Source organism: Nannospalax galili, unplaced genomic scaffold (assembly GCF_000622305.1).
Source record: "Nannospalax galili isolate Female #2095 unplaced genomic scaffold, S.galili_v1.0 scaffold241, whole genome shotgun sequence".
Classification (NCBI taxonomy): Eukaryota; Metazoa; Chordata; class Mammalia; order Rodentia; family Spalacidae; genus Nannospalax; species Nannospalax galili.
This window is the reverse complement of record NW_008345602.1, coordinates 3,314,024-3,337,257: the sequence shown is the minus strand read 5'-3', so window position 1 is coordinate 3,337,257 and position 23,234 is coordinate 3,314,024. Positions and strand designations below refer to the sequence as shown.

The 23,234-nt window shown below is 40.2% G+C and overlaps 1 protein-coding gene across 1 annotated transcript in view; it reads left to right on the top strand.

Moving 5' to 3' along the window:
* Positions 1–23,234, top strand: part of Smarca2 (SWI/SNF related, matrix associated, actin dependent regulator of chromatin, subfamily a, member 2) — a 184,032-nt gene that overhangs the window by 13,659 nt on the left and 147,139 nt on the right. The window contains exons 3-5 of the mRNA XM_029567641.1: positions 2,816–2,945; positions 9,661–10,122; positions 20,100–20,361. Coding sequence (XP_029423501.1) covers positions 2,816–2,945; positions 9,661–10,122; positions 20,100–20,361 — 854 coding nt within the window. The remainder of the gene's footprint in view (positions 1–2,815; positions 2,946–9,660; positions 10,123–20,099; positions 20,362–23,234) is intronic.

The window sequence follows — 23,234 nt, the reverse complement described above, 5'->3', positions numbered from 1 at the left end:
AGAAAATCTTAACAGGAGGTTGTGTGTTACCTGAAGGCTTGCCCTCATGAGAGGAGAACAGGTTTTACACTCCTTTGGATGACATCACAGGTGGTGCTACCTGCTCCATATTCAGCAGGTACATTAAGGTTCTCTAGAGAAACAACCAATGGGAGGCATATCATGTAATTCTGGAAGCTGAGAAGTCCCACAGTCTGCAGGCAGCAGGTTGGAAACCCATTGGAGCCAGTAGTTTAGCTCCAATCTAAGTCTAAAGGCTTGGGAACCAGAAGAGTCAATATTGTAAGCCCTAGTTTGAGGGCAGAAGACCAACTTCCCAGCCTAAAGACAAACTTAGTCCCTATCCTTGCCTTTTAGTGGTATTCCTTGGACTTTCAGGAATGACTGGAATGATACTGGCTAGTAGGGGAGGGCAATCTGCTTCCTTCAGTCAACTAATTCAAAGGCCAATCTCATCCAGAAACACAGTCCCAGACATACCCAGAAATAATGTTTAACCGGGTACAAATACCTGGAGACCTGTGGTCTGGTCAAACTGACACATAAAGTTAGCTACTGCAGTGGACAAGTATTAGAAGACACTTGTTTAAAAGAAAACCATTACCATGACGAAGACAAGCCTTTCCTCTACTTGTGTAGGACGTGAGATCTGCTTTAAGGTAAGGGCATTGGACTGAAAGGGAAAATACGCTTAAGAAAACATAAAGTTGTTAGTTGACGATTTTTAAGTCAGGAACATAGTGCCTGTATTTTGAAAATTAGAACAGTAATGTAATAAATAAGCAGCTAATCCTGGTTTTACCCAAGGTAACAGGTATACATTTGACATCTTACCTTTCCCTATGTTCAGTAAAATACTGTATTACTGAAGTATGCATAGACAGGGAGGGGCCTTTCCTTCTTTCTCGTTGTAGAATCATACCATCTGTGTTCATTGTTCTGAATCTTCTTTTCATTTAATAATATTCCTTCAGAAACCCCAAGTTCTCTCTCTTCTTTTTTTAATGTTTGAGACAGGGTTTTCTCATAGTTCATGGTGGCCTTGAAATCACTCCAGTCCAGAAAGGCCTTGAACTTCTGCTTTTCCTGCCTCCACCTCTAGAGTGCTGGGATTGCAGGCCTGCACCATCATTCCCAGTGCCTTAAAAACATGTTTATCTTATCAAATATCTACAGAAATAAAGTATTTATTTTCCATAGCATATCGTGGGGTGACATCTTGACATGTGGTCATTAAATCATCTTGTGTTTAGGCTAATTTAGAGCTGTATTCTAGATTGACTCTGACCCTTGTACGAGAGTTTCAGAACCTGTAGTTGTCTTGAGGATACCTCTACCTTCCAAATGAAAGAAAAAAATGTGAAGGAAATATTGCGTTAACCTTTATTTATTATTTAAGCATTAAAATTAAGTATGCGAGTGAGGGTTGGTTGTGTTCTGTTCTGCTTCTCTACTGGATAGTTTTATTGATTATTATCTCTTTTAATCCCCCTGTCTCTGTTACCGAAGATCTTTTTCTCATGCTTTTTCATATTCTCTACATACCTGGATATTCCTTTCTGTTTTGTGTTTCTCTTATCCTGTGAGCTTTTCTTTTGTTTTTTCTTTCGAGCCTTGTAGATTTTGCCGTTCTGCTTTCCCTCCTTTGCAGCCCCTCTGGAGTTCTGTGCCTGAGGACCTGGGTGAACCCGTAGAGCTCACACCTGCTGGCCAGATGCCTTTGCTTTCTTCATTCTTTTCAAGTGGCTGTGTTCCTTGTCTTGTTCCTCCGTCTCCCTCGGAGCTTCAGCTTTTTGCTTTTCAACATCACTGAAAATAAATAAACAAGTGGCCTAAACACATCTGCTGCGTTGCTTTGATTTCCTCTCTATTATTACTACGTAAGAGACTCACTGACACTCTTTATACCAGATTCTTCCCATTTTACTTCTGAGCATCCTCTTTATGGTAAATTTTCCCTCTTTTCAAGTGCATGCTTTTGACTCTGCAGAAATTAACTTTCTTTTCTCCAAAACTGCAAACACTCATACTTTCTTGCTTGAAGTCATTTGGTTTCTATAAACTCTTGGAAATACTCCTTCCAGGCTGTTTTGAAAATTGCTGTTACAGTTTGGGGAAGAATAGACTTTTCCTTTTCCAAACACATGCCCCATTGCCCAACTCTGGACTGGATTAGCGTCAGTTCAATAGCTATTTATTGTATCATGCTCTGGGCTTCAGGTCCAGGGTCCAGCCCCCGTGCGTGGCATTTATTTCCAGTTTGTGCCTTTAACCTGTTCCGGTTTCCCTCCTTCTGCAGCATCTCTCTCTGCTACCCACTCCTTCCTTTTCAATGCTCACCCCACTTTGCTTCCCTGCCCTATTTCCTTCCCAACGGCCAATGGAACCTTCTGGTTTCAACTTTTTAGCTTTGCCTAGTTCAATCCTCCAGTGAAGAAAAATTACCAAGAAAATAGATCATCACAGACATTTCAAATAGCCTTTTTTTTTTTTTTGGACTTGAGGAAAACTTCAATATGTAACATGTTTCAAGACTCTTTTGAAAGCTATGAAAAAATAACATATTTGTCTCTCTTGTGAATAGTATTTCATTTTCTTATTAGCGGGTTGTGACATTGACCAAAGAAAGAAAATCAACAGTTTTTATAGTCTAATCTTTTGGCTTAGAGATAGTTTTGCTTGATCCTATTGGTATATGACTAGGTAAGCAATCAGTGATTGTACCATAACTTTAAAGACATTGGGGATACAGTTTAACAGTCTTGATAGAAATACCTTAAAGAGGTGTCTAATGCATACCCTTTACATGTTTCAGCCCATGGATGGGATGCATGACAAGGGCATTGTAGAAGATGTCCACTGTGGATCCATGAAGGGCTCCAGCATGCGCCCACCGCACCCAGGAATGGGCCCTCCACAGAGCCCGATGGATCAGCACAGCCAAGGTTTGTGTCTGTTGCACACTGGATTTTTGTTTCCATTTAGTTTCAGTCTTTCCTGTTGGGTAATTTAATTATAACTTCCAAATAATATGTCCAAAGAGGGTTAAATCTAACTGGCTTCTTTTCTCCAGAGAAATCTGCTACCCTCTTCACCCAGCAAAACATAATTACTCATTTGTACAATTTTATTCCCAAAGTCCTAGTAATTTTACCAGCCACTATGTATCCCGGGCACGCCGCAAAGAGTTTCATGTCCTCTATCTAGGATCTTTACTGTGATCTTGTAAGGTAAATGATGGTACCCCTAAGTTATGCTTAGAGAAGTTTCTTACTTCCCTCTGTATACATATCCAGTAAGTGATAGGGCCAGAAAAAGAATCTAGATATTTGTTCCAACAACAACATAGATATAAAGGTAAGATGACCCAAACACCAATGTGTTGAGTTGTATACTTAATACTCTAGATCTCAGGTGCTGTTTTCTGGCAGCAAAACTACTGGTCATCACTGGTCTCAGTGTCTCAGTTAGTCTCCTAGGGCCACTAAAATAAATAAACATGGATTGAGTGACTTTATCCTCTCATAGATCTGAAGGCCAGAGTTCATAATCAGGGTGTCAACAGAGCCTGCTGTCTCTGAAGGCTTTAGAGAAGATTCTTCCTTGCCTCTGCTGGTTGCCAGTAAGCCTTGCATTCCTGGGTTTGTGCATGGATCACCCCAGTCTTTGCCTCCATTGTCCCTTGGCATTTTCACTGTGTGTCTGTTTCTATATCCAGATCTTCATCTTTGATTCTTGGCTTAAGATGGGCTCTGATCTAGTGTGACTTCATCTTAACTTGGTGTCATCTGCATAAACCCTATTTCCAAATGAGGTCTCATTCATAGGTATAGAGCCCATGAGTTAGGATGGGATAGTTAGGATGTCAACACATTTCTTTGGAAGACAGACACACACAATTCAGCCCTTAACATTGGTTAGATCAGTATGTGATGTGTTTCTTTTCTCCTTCATATCTTACCTAACATCCTTCCTTTCTTCACTGTTGAATGCATATTAAGATACTTCAGGGTCTTGTAAATGCATCATAGCTTGATTTCAGTTCAGAATCATCACTTGGTCATTTTTCCACACAAGAGACATGGACATGCATTAATCTAGTGCTAAATGACATTAGTGTGTAGATATTCTTACATAAGATGTATGGTTTATGCTGTATATACTCCTTTGTAATTAATTAAGTGTATATGAGATTTCCTCTGTTTACAGTCAGATCCACCAGGGGAAGAACTTGGCTGTGAGGATTTAGAAAAATGTGTTCACAGTTTTTTTCTCTTTGAAATATAATTAAGCAAGTCAAGGAGGCTGACATGAGAGTGCTCCAATGTTCTTGTTTGCTGTCTTCTGATCACCCCAGGGTCTGATCTGAATTGAGGTGGCGGGCAATCGTAATGGTCATAGATGACTCATAGAATCTTCACCTTGTTAGAAAAGCAATCTGAAGGATTATGGTTTTTGATAGTATAGGAAGAAGTACTTTGACCCATGAATACCGAGAATGAATTAAAAGGATGGTTCTGGTTCATCATTTAAATTCTGAGGGGGGCATGTATGCTCAGAGAGCTACTGAAGATCTTACTTTTAGCATATGGAAGGTATAGAGGTGTTCTGTGCAGTGATTTCTAAAGCCAGGGGCTTTATCTTTCTGCTCCTGGCCCGTTAGTATGTCTAGAAGTGATGCTGCGTGAGAAGTCCTGAGGAGACAAACAACCAGAAGCACCTTAAGTACACACAGTATCATCGAGAGCACCTTTGCATTTGTTTCATTTAAATTTTTCTCATCACTTGGTTCCACTCTTCGTATTAAGAATGTCCTACTTACCTTGAACTTTCTTACCTACTTACCTACTTCCAGCACTTGGCAGCATCACTAGCACTCAACTGGATAAATACTTTGTAAACTTTATTCCATTAAATAGAGAAACAAGCCCATATATTTCAAAGTCAACAGTTTTAAATAGATCTCAGTTGTTACATAAATCCTGTAAGTTATACTTACTTTGAAGTGCGAAGGTCTGCAGTCAATGGAGAGAGAACTAGCATGTAATATTATTCCCTAAAGTAAAGTGCATTGTAGGTTGGGGAATAAGTTATTTAAGGGTGTATTTTGGAATAATGCAGTGTTGGTATAATGCATTTCTATTCTGTATAATGATCTAAAAGGAATTTGGGCTTGGTGATAGCATGTATTTAAAAAAAAAAATCCATCGTAGAAACTCCTTTCTAAACACATGGGTACAGAAAGGTGCAGTACTGATGAGAAGGCTGCCAGCTTTAATTACTTCACAACCTATTAAGTGACTTTAGTCTTGGTATTGGTTGGAAGGCAAAACCATTCATTCAATAAATACTGAATTGTGCACCTTATGGTTTCAATGTTTATTTTTAGCAAGGTGGATAGAAAAAGCCTATTTTATAGGCAGGGATATGGATATATATATATATGTAGATATTTATGTGTGTGGAGAGAGAGAGAGAGCGAGAGAGGGAAGAGAGAGAGAGAGAGAGAGAGAGAGAGAGAGACTCATACACAATTGGTACCTAAAAGTTTGAGATTATTGATAAGGAGAGAGGTTACTGCTTCTCTCTAAGGCAAGGTGAAGCTGGGGAGATAATGCCTCTTGAAGACCACGAAAGGAAAGCTGCCATTTCCTTGACTACTTTTGAATGAGTAAATCAAACAAAATTTCCAAAAGAGCTATGTCTGCATCAACAATGTCATCCTAAGACACACGCATATTCTCTCTGAGGCAATTTCTTCATTTCTATTTTCTCAACTAAGGATAATTACCAAAATACGTTACGCTGTTGCATCATTTAGCGTCTTATTTTTCCTTAAGTTTTATAGAATGTTGCTCATATAGAAAAAAATCTCTTTTTGTAGCTGAGCCATTGTCACTTTTTTTTTTTTTTTTTTTGGTCTTTTTGAAGCAGGGTCCCCCTGTAAGCCCCAGCTGTCTTTGAATTCACTATGTAGACCAGGCTGGCCTTGAACTCAGAGATCCGCCTGCCTCTGCTTCCCAAGTGCTGGGACTACAGGCATGCGCTACCACGCCCGGCCATTGTCACATTTTTAATGTTATATGGTGACAGAATGATTTAATAACATCTGAAAATTCCGGGAAATTATTTCTTCCCACGTCCAGTTTCTTATCAAATTTGTGGTTAAGTTGTTTACTGTATTGATTTATTCTGCAATATACTTTTTATTTTGTCAATTTCCTTCTCACCAAAAACTTTTTCAACAATGATTTCACAGTGACCAGGTATGTTAGTTTGCATCGTTGTTACAAAATATTCTAGATAATCCACTTAGAAGAAGGGAAAGTTTATTTTGGTTCAATTTCAGATGTGTCAATCCATCTTGGCTCAGTGAACTTAGGTCTGTGATGAATTAGTACACTGTAGCAAGAGCTGGGGATAAAGGAAGCCTACTTACTTACAGTACCCCAGAAGCAGAGACAGACAGGAAGGAGCTAGGGTCCTAATAGCCCCTTTGGTAGCACACCCCCAACTACCTGACTTCCTTCTAGTGGGCACCAATTCAAGTTTCTGCCATTTGCTAGTAGTGCCAACCCAAGGCCCAAACCTTCATTCAATACATGGGCCTTTGGAGTGCAGACAGCAGGTTCTCTCTTCAGAGTTTGAGTTCATTTGTAATTGTCTCATCTTTACGATATTGTCTGCCCTTTGGGCTCACCACATAACAAAGCCTTATTTATAGATTTGATAACCTGTGTTATGCTTAAGCAGTGTATACTGGTTTGTCTAACATTTTGGTCCATTGTATCAGGCCTCCTATGACTTGTCGTGGGTGAGCTTATAATTGACAGTGTTAGAAAACAGGAAAGACAGGGAAGCAGGTGCCTCATGACTCATTTTTAACCTCCTTTAGTATCTTTCTGCTATGAAAATGTAAAGTTGTTTGGTAGAGAGATTTTCCCCTTTGTAGTAGACTCAGCTGGCCAGAAAGGTACATAATGAACAAACAGCCATTTTGTACCAGTTTACAATTAAGGGTGAATGTAAGCTTCATTAACAAGCAAATGACAAAAATTGAGACTCTATTATGGATACCCTATCTAGTTGTTGTTTTTTTTTTTCAATTTTATTTATTTATTTGGCCTTTTTTTTTTTTTTGAGACAGGATATCCTTGTAGCCCCAGCTGTCCTGGAACTCACTATGTAGACCAGGCTGGCCTCGAATTTACAGAGATCCGCCTGCCTCTGCCTCTGCCTCCCAAGTGCTGGGATTAAAGGCATGTGCCACCACGCCCGGCCCCTATCTAGTTTTTATAAATAACATGTTGGAATTTAAATTTCTGCTGGTCTAACAGGTTGACTTCAGGGGGATTTCTTTGGCTTACTTATATAACCAACTAACTAAAACCCTAATCATGGCCCTGTTTTGTGCTCCTTGATGAAGTAGGGTAATGAGACCTAGCACTTCTCTCCTTTCTCTCCAGGGTAGGAGTTCCCTAAATGGAGTTCCAGTTTTTACCATCAATAGAACAAAACCAATTTTTGTCCAAATGGCAACTGGAGATAAAAGTGACTTTATCCTTTATTTCTTTTCTGGTCTTCAGAATGGTGGTAGTCTGTGGACATCACCTACTTGTAGACCTCTGTAACTGTGCAGAGAAGCATATAGCTCTTTCATTCAAACTTGACATAGGTTCAAACACACAGCACTTACCTAATAACCAGCCACATGATGGCCTTTATGATAATTGTCAAATGTATACATTCGTTGAAGAATAAAGTTTTCCATCTATATATGTCTGATTCTGTTTTGGAACTCCTTTGTCTGATTAAAATAGGCTCTTTGTTTAAACTTAAGGCAACTATTTGGTTGCTGTAGCTACTTTGCTCCCTCTTCCCTCTTGAATCTCCCTCCCAGAACACTCAGTCACATGTTCTAGGAAGTGTTTAGCCAAACTACGCACGTCATCTTCTGAAATAACTTCTTTGAAATTTTTGTGCATTTTTGTCTTCCCCTAGAAAAGTGTCCTTTAATTTCCCCACTTAGATATCTTGCAACGCAAACAGGTGACTTTCATTTCTGTATTATATCCTATGTGGTATGCCTAGAGATCTTTGAAACTTTTAAAGATTTTTATTTTATTTTTAAATATGTGTATGTACGTGTGTGTGGGGGGGTGTATGTGCACGTGAGTGCCGCTGCCCACAGAGGCCAGAGACATCGGATTCCCCAGGAGCATGGAGTTGTGAGTCCTTCTATATGGTTTCTAGGAATTGAACTAGGGTCCTCTGGAAGAGGTGCTATTAACCACCGAGCCATCTCTTCACCCCAGATCCTTGATATTTGTAAATACTTGACTTACTTTGACATAACAAAATGTATATTAGATCATGGAGTGTGTACATTGGAACCAGACAGACCTTTGTTTAAATCTTGAGCTTCTAAGATTTACTTACGTGACACTGAGGAACTCACTCTTTGAGCCTCAGTGTCCTTACCGTAGAATATGAGGTAACAGCACATAACTTCCCAGGGCTGCTGTGAGGACTGATGCAGTCTCTGCCTTCCCTTCTGTGTTTGAGTCCTTTTTGCCATTTCTGTGCCTCCACCTACGTGATGTCTACTAGGTGGAATCAAATCACCATCTTGATTCACCTCCACTGGTGACATCCGCAATATTGACAGTAGAGCATCCTCAGGAGTCTGACACCCCCACACACACCCCAGAGCATTAGTGATAACTGGTCACTTAACTAGGGACTAATAGCTGTAAGAGTCTAAATATCGTGGCTTCTTTACTCCTTCTCTGGGATAATTGTAGACAAGTTTATTTCTTGTATGTCTTAGAACTTCTGCAGTAGACTAATCCTCAGGGCCCACTGCAGCAACTAGCTTAGTAATGTACTTTTTATTGGCTGGCTTCCCTCTCATATATCACCTTTCCAAACCCCTACCACTGTCCCTGCACCGCCCACATAAATCAACCTGCATTTAGTCCTTGAATCAGTCTTTCTGTGTGAGCTCAGGTGAGATGGAGTATACTCTCCTTGCACAGTGGCTACAACATGGCAGGCCCTCAGTAATTTGCAATTACTTGCAACTTGCATGATAATAAACTATATAATATTTGATTTCATTTGTATACTCTGCACTGAGCTATATTAGATCTCTTGATGTTTTTGTTTAGATTGGAGCTCCTTTCTGATGTGTATTACTGTGCTTCACCATCTTTCCTTCAGGTGTATAATAATCAGTAACAATTTGCCCTCTAGGGTACAAGTGGCTGTTGATCATTTGAAATGTGGCTAGTACAAACTGAGATATTCTGTGAGTGTAAAATACCAGATGTCAAAGACCCATTATAACAGAAAGAATGCAAAATAGCTCATCAATTATATTATGTTTTGAAATGCTGATATTTGGGATATTAAATAAACTGTTACCAAAATTACCTTTACCTGTTTCTTTTACTTTTTCAAACATGCTTACTAGATAATTATAAATTATATATGAAGCTTATAATATATATTAAACTTCTAAACTATATGTAATTGCTAGCCTATCCATAATTTAAATTTCTATCATATAGTATCACACTAGAAAATCATTGAAGTATTTAGGAATACTTCTTTCTCAGGGTCATCTTCTACAGCCTGTGATCTTGTGTTTTATTTTAGGTTATATGTCACCACACCCGTCGCCTTTGGGAGCCCCTGATCACGTCTCCAGCCCTTTATCTGGAGGAGGCCCAACCCCACCCCAGATGCCACCGAGCCAGCCAGGGCCCCTCATCCCAGCAGATCTGCAGGCAATGAACCAGCCCAACAGAGGTCCCTCACCTTTCAGTCCTGTCCAGTTGCATCAACTTCGGGCTCAGATTTTAGCTTACAAAATGTTGGCCAGGGGCCAGCCCCTCCCAGAAACACTGCAGCTTGCAGTCCAGGGGAAAAGGACCTTGCCTGGCATGCAACAACAGCAACAGCAGCAGCAGCAGCAGCAGCAGCAGCAACAACAACAACAACAGCAACAGCAACAGCAGCAACAGCAGCAGCAGCCCCAGCAGCAGCCCCAGCAGCAGGCTCCACAACCACAGCCCCAGCAGACGCAGGCTGCCCTTGTTAGCTTCAACAGACCATCTGGTAGGTTAATGTGAAACCAAATGAATAACACTATGGTCCAGCTTGGACAAGAAGCCTGCTCACACAGAGCAGCAATAGCTTGGTCTGACAGCCTGGGGCTGGCTGACTGAGCCCTTTTCCATACCTCCCTTTTCTTGCTCCACTCAGATTAGCTGAGATTCTTGGTTTCCTGCTATAGAGTCCTAGAGCAGTGTTTTTTAATCGGAGACTCTCATGCAAGCTGTGGATCTAGAGAAAAAGCACATTCTCCCATGATCTTGCATTCTCTTTTAAGAGGTACAAGCTTGCTTGGAAGCCCATCCATACACTCCAGGTTAGGAACCTCTGTATCCACTGCATCTTTCTACAAAACTCCCTTCTCAAATTGGCCCCCAGCTGAGCCATTCTCTATTTGTTGATTTATTTATTTATTACCTTTTTTGTTGGAAAAACATTTGAGCATTTGAGGAGACCTCCAGGAGGCCTGTAGTAAAATAATTATCAAATAGAGAATCAGAGGCAAGGGAAAATTTAAAAGAAGCAAGAAATCGAGGTCAGGAATATAGAGCCCACAAGAGCCCTCACAGTTGCGGTGACTGAGCTTTCAAAGATGACTCGAGCTTCCTAACAGAGCCACAAGGAGATAGGGTCATGTATCTAATTCTCACCATTCAGAAGGAAGTTGCTTACCAATTTCTCAGAGGACACAAAGCCATTTCTGGCATGAGAATATAAAGTCGATCTCCCAGGTGTGATTATTCTTCAAATTACAGTCATTCCTTGGTATCTGAGGCAGATTGCTTCTAGGACCCCCAGTGGATACCAAGACCTGTGATGTTCAAGTCCCTTACATAAAAAGTGCAGGATTTGCATATAAGCTATGTATATCCTCCTGCGTACTTTATCGTCTCTAGATTACTTATGAGAAGTCCTGAATATAATGTGAATGCTATATGAATAGCTGATACAACGTATTGTATAGGGAATAATGACAAAAAGAAGTCTGTACATGCTCAGCACAGATGGATTTTTTTTCCTGAATATTTTCCATCGTAGTTGGTTCAATTCACAGAGGTGGAACTCATAGATACAGAAGCCTGGTTATTATTGCATTTTCATTATTGTTTATTATTATTATTATTATTATTATTGTAAAAGGCTTTGCATAGTAAAAATGTTACTAAAATTTGTTGCTAATAGAGTAACATATTCGTATGGCATGCTCTTAGACTCCCTGGGATAAAAATCAGAAGCTATGCTATTGCATAGTAGGTGGAGATGGTGTAGTCCTCTGCACAGCCTTCTAGGGACATAGCTTTTTTGTGGTGATAGAATTTAGAGATACAAGGGACCTTAGAGTGATCGTATATGAAGGTTATATTCTGTAGTATAGTTTTGTTAAGGATTGTATGAACAAGGCCAGCAAGATGAATCAGCAGGTAAAGGCACTTGTCCCACAAACCTAATGGACCACCTGAATTCCATCCCTGGAACCCATGTAAAGGTAGAGGGAGAGAACTGATTCTATAAAGTTGTCCTCTGACTTCCACATATGTGCTGTGGCACAAATGCCCCCCACCCTTCAGGAGGAAAGTAAAAGAAAGAAACAAACAAATGAGCGGACTGGATAAACAGTTTTATTTGTGGTGAGTGGGATGCTCTCCAAGACACTGATACCATTTCCTGTGACTGGATTCCACTCATTTGGATAAGCTCTGATGTGCTAATCACTGAGAGCAATTAATCTGGGATATTTATCTTCTTAGGTTTAGGAACCTGAATAAGGAGAAAGAATTCAGATTGATATTTGTTTCATATACTTTACCTTTTGAGTTTCTGTTTCTTGTCTGATAGATTTAGTTCTAAGAATAGAGATACCTGAACGATAAACTCGTTTTGTCAGTTGTAGCATTAGAAGTGATCCTCTTGACTAGGGAGGTGGCTCAGTGGCTAAGAGTGCTTTTTGAGTAAGTGTGAAACCTAAGTTGGAGTCCCTAGAACCCATGTAAAAAGCTGGGTGTGACTATATGTACCTGTAACCCTGATGTTGTAGGGGAAAGGGATGTTGGAGACAGGAAGATGGCTGGTACTTGCTGGATGCCACCCTAGCTCGAGGTTCAGTTGTAGATCTTGTCTCAAGGGAAAAAAGCAGAAAGAGATGGAGCAGGCCACCTGATGTGTTTTTCTGGCTTCTTCATGCCCCTGTACACATACTTCCTTGCTGCATACATAAACATAGACATAAAAATTATATATTTTTAAAAATATAAGTATTTTATTTTTTGTTTATTTTTAATGTTATGTGTATTGCCTACTTGTATGTAAGTGTACCCATGTCATGCAATGCCGTGGAGATCAGAAGAGGTCGTTGGATCCCCTGGAACTGGAGTTATAGATAATTGTTAGCTGCCATGTGGGTTCTGGGAATCAAACCCAGGTCCTCTGTAAGAGCAGCCAATACTCTTAACTGCTGAGCCATCTCTTCATCCCCATAATATATTTTTTAAATGGGTATCTTTAGACAGGTATGGTATACACCTGTAATCCCAGTACTTGAGAGGTAGAGGTCAGAAACTCAGGAGGTCAAGGTCATCGTCAGTTGAAGAATGTATGAGATTCTGTTATAAAACAAAATCAAGACCAAAACCAAACCAATAGAGGTTTGTTTCTGATAGTTCTGGAGGCTCGGATGTCCAACATCAGGGTACTAGAAGGTTTGCCATGTGATTGATTGCTTTTTGGTTCATAGAGGGCACCTGTGCTGTTTGCCCTGGCATGGTATAGGGTGAGCAAATGTTCTGAGCCTCTAACATGGCCACTAATCTCTTTCATGAGAGCTTTCCCGCATGACTTAATTGCTTCCCGAAGACTCTACTTCCCAATCTCATCACCATGCTGTTGGGATTCTAGCATAGGAATTTGGGGAGACACATTTAACAAAGTTGTAACAATGTTGTTTTGTTTTGTTTTGTTTTGTGTTATTTTTGAGACAGGATCTCCCTTTGTAGCACTGACTAGCCTAGGACTTTTCACAATCCCCTGGCCTCTACTTAAATTCTAGGATTACAGAAATGTACCACCTTTCTCAATTTAGCAGTGGGTTTTAAAAAAAATTACTGAGAATTTCATACATGTGCATATAAGGTGTTTTGATCAAATCCACACTCACTCCCTTCCCTCCAACTCCTCTCATATTTCCCCATCACTTTTTCCTGACAACTCTGTGTGCGTGCGTGCTTTCTTTCTTTCTTTCTTTCTTTCTTTCTTTCTTTCTTTCTTTCTTTCTTTCTTTCTTTCTTTCTTCTTTCTCTCCCTCTCTTTTCCTTCCCCTCCCCTCCAACTCCTCCCATATCTCCCCATCACTTTTTCCTGACAACTTCACGTACTCTTTCCTTTTTATATGGGGCTTTCCCCTCTGAAGAGGTAAACCCTGAAATCTTTTAGGATTAGATAAGAGATCCCAAATACTTTTGACATTTTTGGCCTTTGGAACAGAGTATATTGCTAAGAGGCCCAAGGGCATTTTGACTCTTAGCCAAGAAACTGGCTAATATTCTGTCTTTTTACCCTAACTGCGTAGCCAATTCCTAACTTCTATTCTTATCACACCATCCTCTGAAGAGGTTACCTAGATTGCCAATGGGGAATTGGGACAGAGACTGCTCTGGCTTCTTCCATGCTGAACAGCAATTCAGGGTGAGGCAATTGGGATACCCCTTCAGTGGGTCTATCTAAAAGACTCCCAAATTGTGTAACTCTTTACTGTAGGGAGATAAGAAAATCCTTGACTGGTGCCTAGGAGATGTGAAGGAGAAGTAAAGGTGAGAGTTGTTAGCATTACAAGTTCTAGACAGGGAGCCAGAAAAAGGTTAGACCAGGGCAAATTTCAAATGCTCTTATCAGAGTCCATTGGAATTTATTTGTTTTCAGGCTCTTTGATAGCTGTTGGAGAGGCTAGAATCAGTGTCAGTTCCCTCTCAAAGGCTTCTAGATGGGGGGAGAAAACAAATTTAGCCATCATTTTAGAACAATAGCTGGTTGTCTCCCTTAGCTACAGGTGGGCACTACAGTACTGCAGACTAAGATTTGAAGTCTTACATCTGAGCAGTACTTTCTGATTAGAGACAAAATCATCAATGAGAAATAATTGTCTAAATAACATTTTATGTGGACTTAAGCCTAGTGTAATCCCTTGAACTCTTAAAAGAATATACTGATCCCTTTAATCTTTGGTTATACTTTCTTTTTGGGTGTTTAAGCCCATACAGTTGGCCCAAATAAACCAATTTATTTTTACTCTTAAGGTCGTTTGAGGATCTGTTCCTCAGAGGTCACATGGGCTATCCTCACATGGGTTTGGGAGGAGCCCCTGGCTCCTTTCTTTTACCAGTTCCATCTATGTGAAGATAAGTCAAAGCTCCTGCTCGACTATGGCTGGCTTCATTTGGAAGTATGGAGGAAATGTTTCCTCTATGTTGACCCTCCTCTGTAGACTGGACACTGGTTCAAGTCCATCTGGTGGGGTCTCCATGGCCTCCCTTGAACAAGAGGACAGGTCACTCACCACAGTTACAAGACATTTTGAGAGATGCTCCATAGTCCCCTGGAACTTAGTCGACCTTGGAGGGCAAGGAGCAAAAACTGTGCTTTAAGTCCCTCTGACCAGATTAGTATAGGCCTCAAAGTATGGCTGTTAAATATCCAAGAAGGTTAGTTCCACCAGTCTGGTACTTTTAATTACCATGTGCTATGTAGATAAAGCTTGGGCAAAAACCAAATGTTCTCAGATAAACCTTGACTAGACATATATTTTGTTCCTTGAACTAATTGACTAAGCTATGACCTTAGAAATTTTAAGATTTTGTGTATATTATTTTTAAAGAACAAAAAAGTATCATTTTATATACAGATTTCTGTATGGCTACCAGGGAGCCATTTGATAGGTAAAAAATTTTGGTAGGAATAAACAGTAAGACCAGAAAGGTCATCCAAAAATCCATGCAAAAACAAACTATAAAACTAAAGCTCTTGAGAATTCAGCCAAATAGAAGGAAAAATTGTGTGTACTCTCTGAGTTCCTGCTAGCTCGCCCAGGTCCCATCCTCTGTAAGGTCCTCGTATATGCCACTTGTCCTGTGTGGAGGGAGCCTCCACATCTAGACCCTAGCAGTTTGACTTGACAGTTTGTGTTGTTGACCATTTTCCCAAATGGGTACCACCTTCCTGGCCAAAATTCTCAAGACCAGGATGTGCAATGTGTGTGTACACCACAACGCAAGCTCTTCACTCTGTGTGTAAAGAGAGCAGAGCACAGCTTCCTGTCATGGCCCCTTTTAATCTCACTCTAGACACACTGGCCATCTTCATTTCCCACGTCTTGGTGCAGTTTTAACCACAGGGTTTTAAGAGAGGTCAGCTGGACTAATAAGATAGCTGCCAGCTAGGTGGACAGATGGGAAGAAATTACCTAATAAAGCTCCCCAAAGATAACATTGTGGGTTCTTGTCATATGAGCATAACCCATTGTGCGTGCAGCCTGTCTGGGGTAACCTTGTCACAGGCATTAGGAGTTTTGAAAATGACCACAGCTCAGCAGGAAACTATTTCCCCTGTATTGTTTAAGAAGGTAGGATGCTGAATTCCTTATCTGAGAAATCTTTCCATTCAGATAATGGGGTAAAGCAAGTAGTGAAATTTAAAGAGCAAAGTTTCAATTATCTGGGTGCAGGTGTGTAACCAGTACCTAATTGTGCCTGCATTTTATGGGCCATTTCCAGAAGAAGGGGGTTCTTTTTAATAATCTGCCTTCTGTGCCTGCTCCTACCTTATCAGACCCCTGTCCACAGAGTGACTTCATTTTGTTACTGCTCAAGCCTTCTGTATTTCTCACCTGTCATATTCCATAAGAAATGAGAATATTTGGCTAGATACTGTTTTCTGGCAAAGTGGACAAGGAGGCCATGGGTGAATTGTTTATGCTAGAGAGGGGGTAAGAGGACAACTGAAGAATGACATTTGTTTTCAATTTGAAGGAGTCAGGAAAAGGTCTTAGGTAGCTGACCACCAGTGTCTGGTGCGGAGGAAGTGGGTTCTGTGGATGAATGCCAGTGCTTTTTGTAAGCTGCCTGCTGGATGGCATGGAACCTGCTAGATAGGTGGTCACATCCTGAATATGATTGCATCGAGCTGCATTTGTCTTCCTAGTCTCTGTAAATAAAAGTATTTATTCAGTCAGAGAGAGGAGAAAATATACCCACACAATAAGTGATCTTGCGTTTAGCTAGAAGATGGACTTGGCTTAAAGTGGCCCTCAGAACAGTGGGCAGCACACACATGGCCAGTTGATTTATCTGAGGGATGCCTGTGCTGAGTTGTATTAAACTATAGAAATATTTTGAAATCTCTCACAGTAAAGCATACTCCCAAAGTTGTCAGCTAATAGGGTACCAAATTCCTGAAGTGCTTTCTTTTTTCATGGGGTTTTCGGTTAAATGGAGTACGGTAATTACATTAGACTTCTTTTCCGCCTGTCCTGTCTGTGGTGTCAATAAAGAGGAAAAGTTGAGGGTAGAGGCAAATGATCTCATTGAATCCTAGCTACCATTGGCTGAAAGAGGTATTGTTACTGTTCCCATTCTGCAGATGAGGAAACTGAGGCACAGGGCTTGGTAATTTGGACAGACCCATACAGCTGCTGGGTGATAGGGCTGAGATGAAACTTACCATTTCTTCTGGAAAGATACAGAACTTTAAAAAATGTACCTATGCAGAATACCTTAGTGCTTTTAAATTAGAGATTTGAGTGTGTTAAGTCCATGGCCTCTGTTACTCAATATTAAGGATGAATCAACCAGATTTCAGTATCTTTATATTTAGTCATTGAATAAGGCTAACTATGTGTAGATCAGATCTAGCTTGGAGAAACAGATTAAAGATGGCTAGATAACAAATGTACCCTGGATACCTTTCTTTGATTAAATAGTTAAAAATAGTAACTTAAAGGTACCTGAAGGCCTGATAGGCTTCTGCATCCTGCGTCTGTATTTCTAAGTAATCTTGCTAAGGAAGGGAGGACCTGGGATGAATGAAGTATGTACTGATGTTTTATTGTTAGGATGTTTGATTTACCTGAACTTTGAAAGGAGGGAAGGTGCTTTCGAGATGGAGATGGACTTTAAAGTCATTACAATGAGGTTGTCTAATCAGTGAGACCTAAATCTTTTTATCAAAGGTTATTTCTATTTAGAGAATCTGAAAGTAACAAATTCTCTGTTTAGCATGTTTAGACTAAAGCTTTCAATATATTTAATTGGAATTGCTTCTTGAACTTATTAAAATGATTCATAGAATCAGAGAAATTTACAATAAATATGGACCAGCCAAATGGCTCAGTGGGTAAAGAAGCTTGCCATCAAGCCTGACGACCAAAGTCTGATCCCTAGAACCAACTCCTGCCAGCTCTCCTCTGACCTCCACACATGCACTGTGCCATATGCATTCCCCTCCCCCACCAAACACAAAGAAATATATACCTGTAACTAAATTTTTTAAATAAGTATTAGAAATCTGTATCTTCTGCCATTTGACTGCCTACCTAAACTAGTGCAAAGAACAGTGTTCCTATCTTAAAGACCTCTGGGAAAAATATTCTAAAACTTTCCTTCATTAACTCATTTCAGTGCTTCACACATGCTGAGATTTAATGTTTAGAAGTTGGTTTCTTAAATATGGATGAAAATAATTCTAAATAAAAAGTGTAACAAATATATATATGCATTATGTAAAAGATATCCCATTCAGAAAACAAAAATCAGAAAGTATTTAGCTGAGGAAAAAGGTCTTTAGATGGTAGCTATCAGAAATAAGAAAATAAAGAGTTGTACATTTTCTCCAAGAATTTTTTTTTTTTTTGTAAATAACCCTGAAGAAGACCGGGACTACAAATTAACTTAGGAAGAAATTCTATGTCTATATTGCTTGGGAAGTTTTGCCTAATTTCAGGAGGGGAAAGAAGAAGCATGTATGTGCCTCCCCTTCAACCCTGTACATAGACACACAGACAGACACATGTACACACTACACTGACACTTCCCTAAGCAGTTTGTACTAATTCTTCACATTCCTCCTGTCAAAATGTTTACTTATGGCTTTCTTTGGATTGTCATTGAAGCCCATTTCTAAGTGGTATTTGTCAGAACTTGAATAAATATATTCTAGATTTCATAATGATGCCTTTGTATGATTAATTATTAAGTCTCTCTGAAGTATATAGATCATTATTTCTTAATAGCTTTATTTTTTATTCCCTTTGGAAGGATATAGGAAATACTTGGAAGAATGCCTGTTTGTGCTTTTAGTAGATACTGACTGAGATTCTTTGTTTTTTAAAATTTACTAACCTTTCTGGCATCATCCATAATCTTATTTATAATTTTAAGGAAACTGAAAACTCACTTGGGAGAATTGGAATGCTTATTTTAAGAGCTTTAAAATTTTTAAATTTTATTTGCATTTTATGTGCATGGGTGTTTTGCCTCCATGTATGTGCGTGTACCACATACATGTAGTGCCCACAGAGGTGAAAAGAGGGCGTTGGATCCCTTGGAGCTGGAGTTATGAAGAACTGTTGGCCTTCATGTGGGTTCTGGGGACTGAACCCATGTCTTCTACAAGAGCAGCCAGTGCTCTTAACCATGGCACCAGTCTTTAGCCTGAACCACTTCTTATTTCAGATCTGTATCTAGCAATTAATTGAAACTCTTGAAGTTTAATGCAGAAAATGGTTGTAACAGAAATTAACACTACTTAAAGATCTGTTTTGTTTTTATTTTATTTTTTACATAGGGTCTCATGTAGCCCAGGCTGTCCGTGAACTCATGATTCCTGTTTCCATGTCTCAAGTGCTGGGGTTACAGTCTGTTTCACATGCCACACTTCAAAGATAGGTTAAAGGTTGCATGCCATTTTCTTCTGATCATAGGAGGAAAAGGCTGTCTTTAATCTTAATATTTGCTCATTTTTATTAGAGGAAACAAGCATATGTTTCTTCTAATATTGAATATTTTAAGACATATTTTGCTCATATACAATATGCATAAAATTTAGTTCCTGGGATTCACTAAGCCTGAAATATGCTGTAAGGACCACTAACGAAAAGCGTGGACTCCTTTTAAGTCCCACCAGACCGGAAAGCTCCTCACACTCTAGGTGCTGGAGCTCAGCCAGCAAGGGGTATTGGGACAGAATACAGGAACCTAACAACAATTTGCAAAATGGAACTTTAGCCACATCCATTATACCCAATTGTTGTATAACTCTATTTTGTGAAGACTGAATCCACCACTGTTTGTTTTTGAAAACCACTGTTGAGTGCCACATTAAAAAAGGAACTTTTGGGGGCAGGAGCATTGGCTCAGCAGAAGACCCCAGGTTCGATTCCCAGCACCCACGTGTCAGCTAAGAACCTTCTGTAACTCCAGTTCCAGAGGAATCCAATGCTCTCTTCTGACCTTCACTGGCATTGCATGACATGGGTGCACTTACATGGAGGCAATGCACTCATACACATCAAATAAAAAGAATATGTTTTTTAAAAGAGCTTGCTGCTGAGCAGGCGTGGTGGCACATACCTTTAATTCCAGCACTTGAAAGACAATGGCAGGTGATTTCTGTGAGATCAAGGCCAACGTGCTCTATATATCAAGTTCCAGGCCAGCTGTGTATAAAAATGAACTTGTCATTGATTTATTACAACTAGGAGTCATTTGGGGACTGTGTTTGACACTGTTCATTGGGTCATGCCATTTCCCTGTGGGCTCCACTGTCCATTATTCTCCCTTTTCCTTTTCTTCTCTCCTCCCTCCATTTGTTTCCTCCCAGGTGTTTAAGACACTTGGGTCCCTATCTTTGGGTGGTGGTTGAGGGGTGGAGGAGCTAGGCATGGCCAGTGGGTGTCCTTCCTTCTGTCCTGTCCTGCCCATGTCCCTCTTGTCCCACAGGCCCTGGGCAGGAGCTGCTGCTGGGTGGTCCCAGCACTCCACAGAAACTGACTACTCCTGCACCCAGTGGCCGGCCCTCACCTGCGCCCCAAGCCACCGCACAGCCCCAGGCCACTGCTGTGCCCGGGCCCTCCGTGCCACAGCCCGTCCCAGGGCAGCCCTCACCCGTCTTGCAGCTGCAGCAGAAGCAGAGCCGCATCAGCCCCATCCAGAAACCGCAAGGCCTGGACCCTGTGGAGATCCTACAGGAGCGCGAGTACAGGTACTGTACTGCCTGCGCGGAGGGTGATGGAATCAGGTCATGAGCAAGCGCCATAGGTCCAGGGGTTAAGGGGTCTCCCTTGGACCGTGTCCTTGTATATTACTGAACACAGAGAGGTGAAGGGAAACTTCAGAGGCAACTCAAACTGTGATGACGATTTCAGAACAGAGTTACAGAGGAAGTCCACATGCTATGGTGGTGCTGGGTAGAACAGACTATAACTTTCTCTTAATTAGTCAGAAAATTTTATCTACTCCTACCACTTGCCAGGAACTTGGAATTCAAAGATCAAAAGCCCAGCACTGAGTTCCTGAATCCAAGGTCATGGCCCTCTCACACGGATTTTGCAGTGCATCCTCCTTGATTGTCAGCATGTGTCCTTGAATGACTGTGAAGTGGTAAGATGTTGAGTGTGTTGTGTGGGTCTGACCTTCAGATTAGTGGCAGCTCATGATACTAAAACATGCTTTGTAGCTTGGTAGAATGTATTCTGTGTTTTAATTCACTCGTGTTTTTGTCTAATGCTTGGCCTAGCTTTAGGGGTAAACCTTATATATCTGTCTTCAAATGGGGTCCTTATTTAAACTCTTAATCCAAATACTTGTCACCTGATTTGGCACATTTGTGTTTAAATTAGGGACTGGCAAACTTTTTTCTGTAAAGGACCAGATGGAAAATAGTTTATGTTTTGCAGGGCCATATGTCTCATACAAAAATAGTCTCTGCCCTTTTTGTGGGGAAACACCCATAGACCAGTGGCAGGTTGGCTTTGTTCCAATAAAACTTTATTTAGAAAAACAGCTCTGGGTAAGATTTGGCCCACAGGTTTTAGTTAGCAGACCCTCCAAATAAATGGTTAATGGCAATGAAGAATAAGTCCAATAAATACTGAGCCAAGATAAAACAAAGCTAAGATTGTGGATTCTTTAGCCTGCTTGGAAGTATGCTCTGTCAGTAACTAACTATGTTGTCTCTGTCAAGTTATGCCTCTTTTCTGACTCATATATTAAAAGGATTATAGTTTTTCATGGTGTTAGAAAGATAAAAATGTTATAGAAACATTCAATAATATTAGATGCCGTTTGTTGAATATTTACTTTAAAAGAAAATTTAGATCTTAAAAATTATAGAGAATACTAGTAAGCAATGTTTCGGCTTCCTTTTAAAACATGACCCTAACCTTTATTAAATAGCATGCAACTAATTATTAGACTAGATAAAAAATATAACTGATTTCAAGACTTATTTTGAAAGCATCTCGGTAACATTTGATAGCTTTATAGAGAAGTATAACTTTATTTCCTCATTTCTGCTGCCTACCATCATTAGGACCATTTTTGTTGTGACTACCAGCATTTCATGTAACCCTGAAGATCAGTGCTTGATACTCATCATCAGATCGTTTTCAACAATGATAGGCAGATTCTCTGGGGTAAATAATCACTGTGTATTATAAAGTCGGGTACAAAGACATTGGTGCAGAAAAACTATCTTCAGATGTGATCTCTTCTTTATGCTGCTGAATGAAGAAAGTCAGAAGTAGCTGGAAAAAAAAAAGTAATAGGATAGAGCAGAACTGTGTGACTACTCTACACTTTTGACTTTTAGGATCTAACATGCTTTTGCCCTTCCCAGAAAGTGAAAAGCTGCTGGTGCTGGTAGCTCTGCTATCTCGTGTGTGTTCCCTATATGTAGACATCTTAGGTGTAATGTCTGGCCTTTTTCTTTTATTCAGCCATGCGCGCTTGTGTGTATGTGTGAATGTGTGTATATGTATGTATATATGTGTGTATGGGTGTTTGTATATACGCTTGTGTGTATGTGTGTGTGTGTGTGTGTGTGTGTGTGTGTGTGTGTGTGTGTGTAAACTGTTTTGTGGACTCATAAGATTTCTTTGTCATTGTTGATAGAATTTTAATTCCAGGACTCTCATATATAATAAGCTCATATTAGTACTTTTTTAAAAAGTATGATCTTAATTGACGGTCTCCTACAGTGTTAAGTACTTCCATTGAGCCTATTTCAATGCATACAAAGTTGTTATCCTCCTATTTATCTTCCTATATTTTAAACATTTCTGTTGCATTTATTTATTAGTGTATATTGGCATGTGTGCGCCATTGTGTGCATTGGAGGTCAGAGGACAACTTGTGGGAATTGGTATAGGTTCTAGAGCTCAAACTCAGTTCTTCAAACTTGGTGGCAAGCCTTTACCCACTGAACCATCTCACCAGCTCTATTTTCCTATATTAATAAAAATTGTATGTATCTGTATCTTTTTATCTATGTATCAAACCAGGCATGGTGGTACGTGCCTGTAATCCTAGCACTTGGGAGGCTGAGGCAGGAGAATCATGAGATCAAGGTGAACCTGGGGTATATAATGAAACCGAACCTCAAAACAAAAACAAAAATAAACCAATAACCATAAATTATGTATGGTGCAATATGTGGTTTAATTTTTCATATGTCTTATTTGATAAATGTCTCCTCTTTAAAGCTAAAGCTGTGTGGTTGTGAAATCGTTAGTCTGGACAGCTGGGGTTTGTCCAAAGCCTGGTAGATCGTTTGGCCTGAATATCCCTCTGGCCATCTGTAGAAGACTGAGTCTATGCCAGCAGTGTGGCTGGGGCACGCCTTCTCTCCTTTACTCACGTAACAGTAGCTGGCTTCTGCCTGTATGAAGATGAACTATTCAACAGCAAAGATTAAGTTCATCCATTGAAAGGGCTAAATTAAGTTTTGTGGATACTCACAAGAGACAGTTTTGAGATTCTTTTTCTCTTCTGCCCTGGGTAGTGGAATGGCTAACTAGACTTATGTCTGGTAACCACGGGGGTCCAGTGTATCTTTATCACCTGACTAAATGTTTG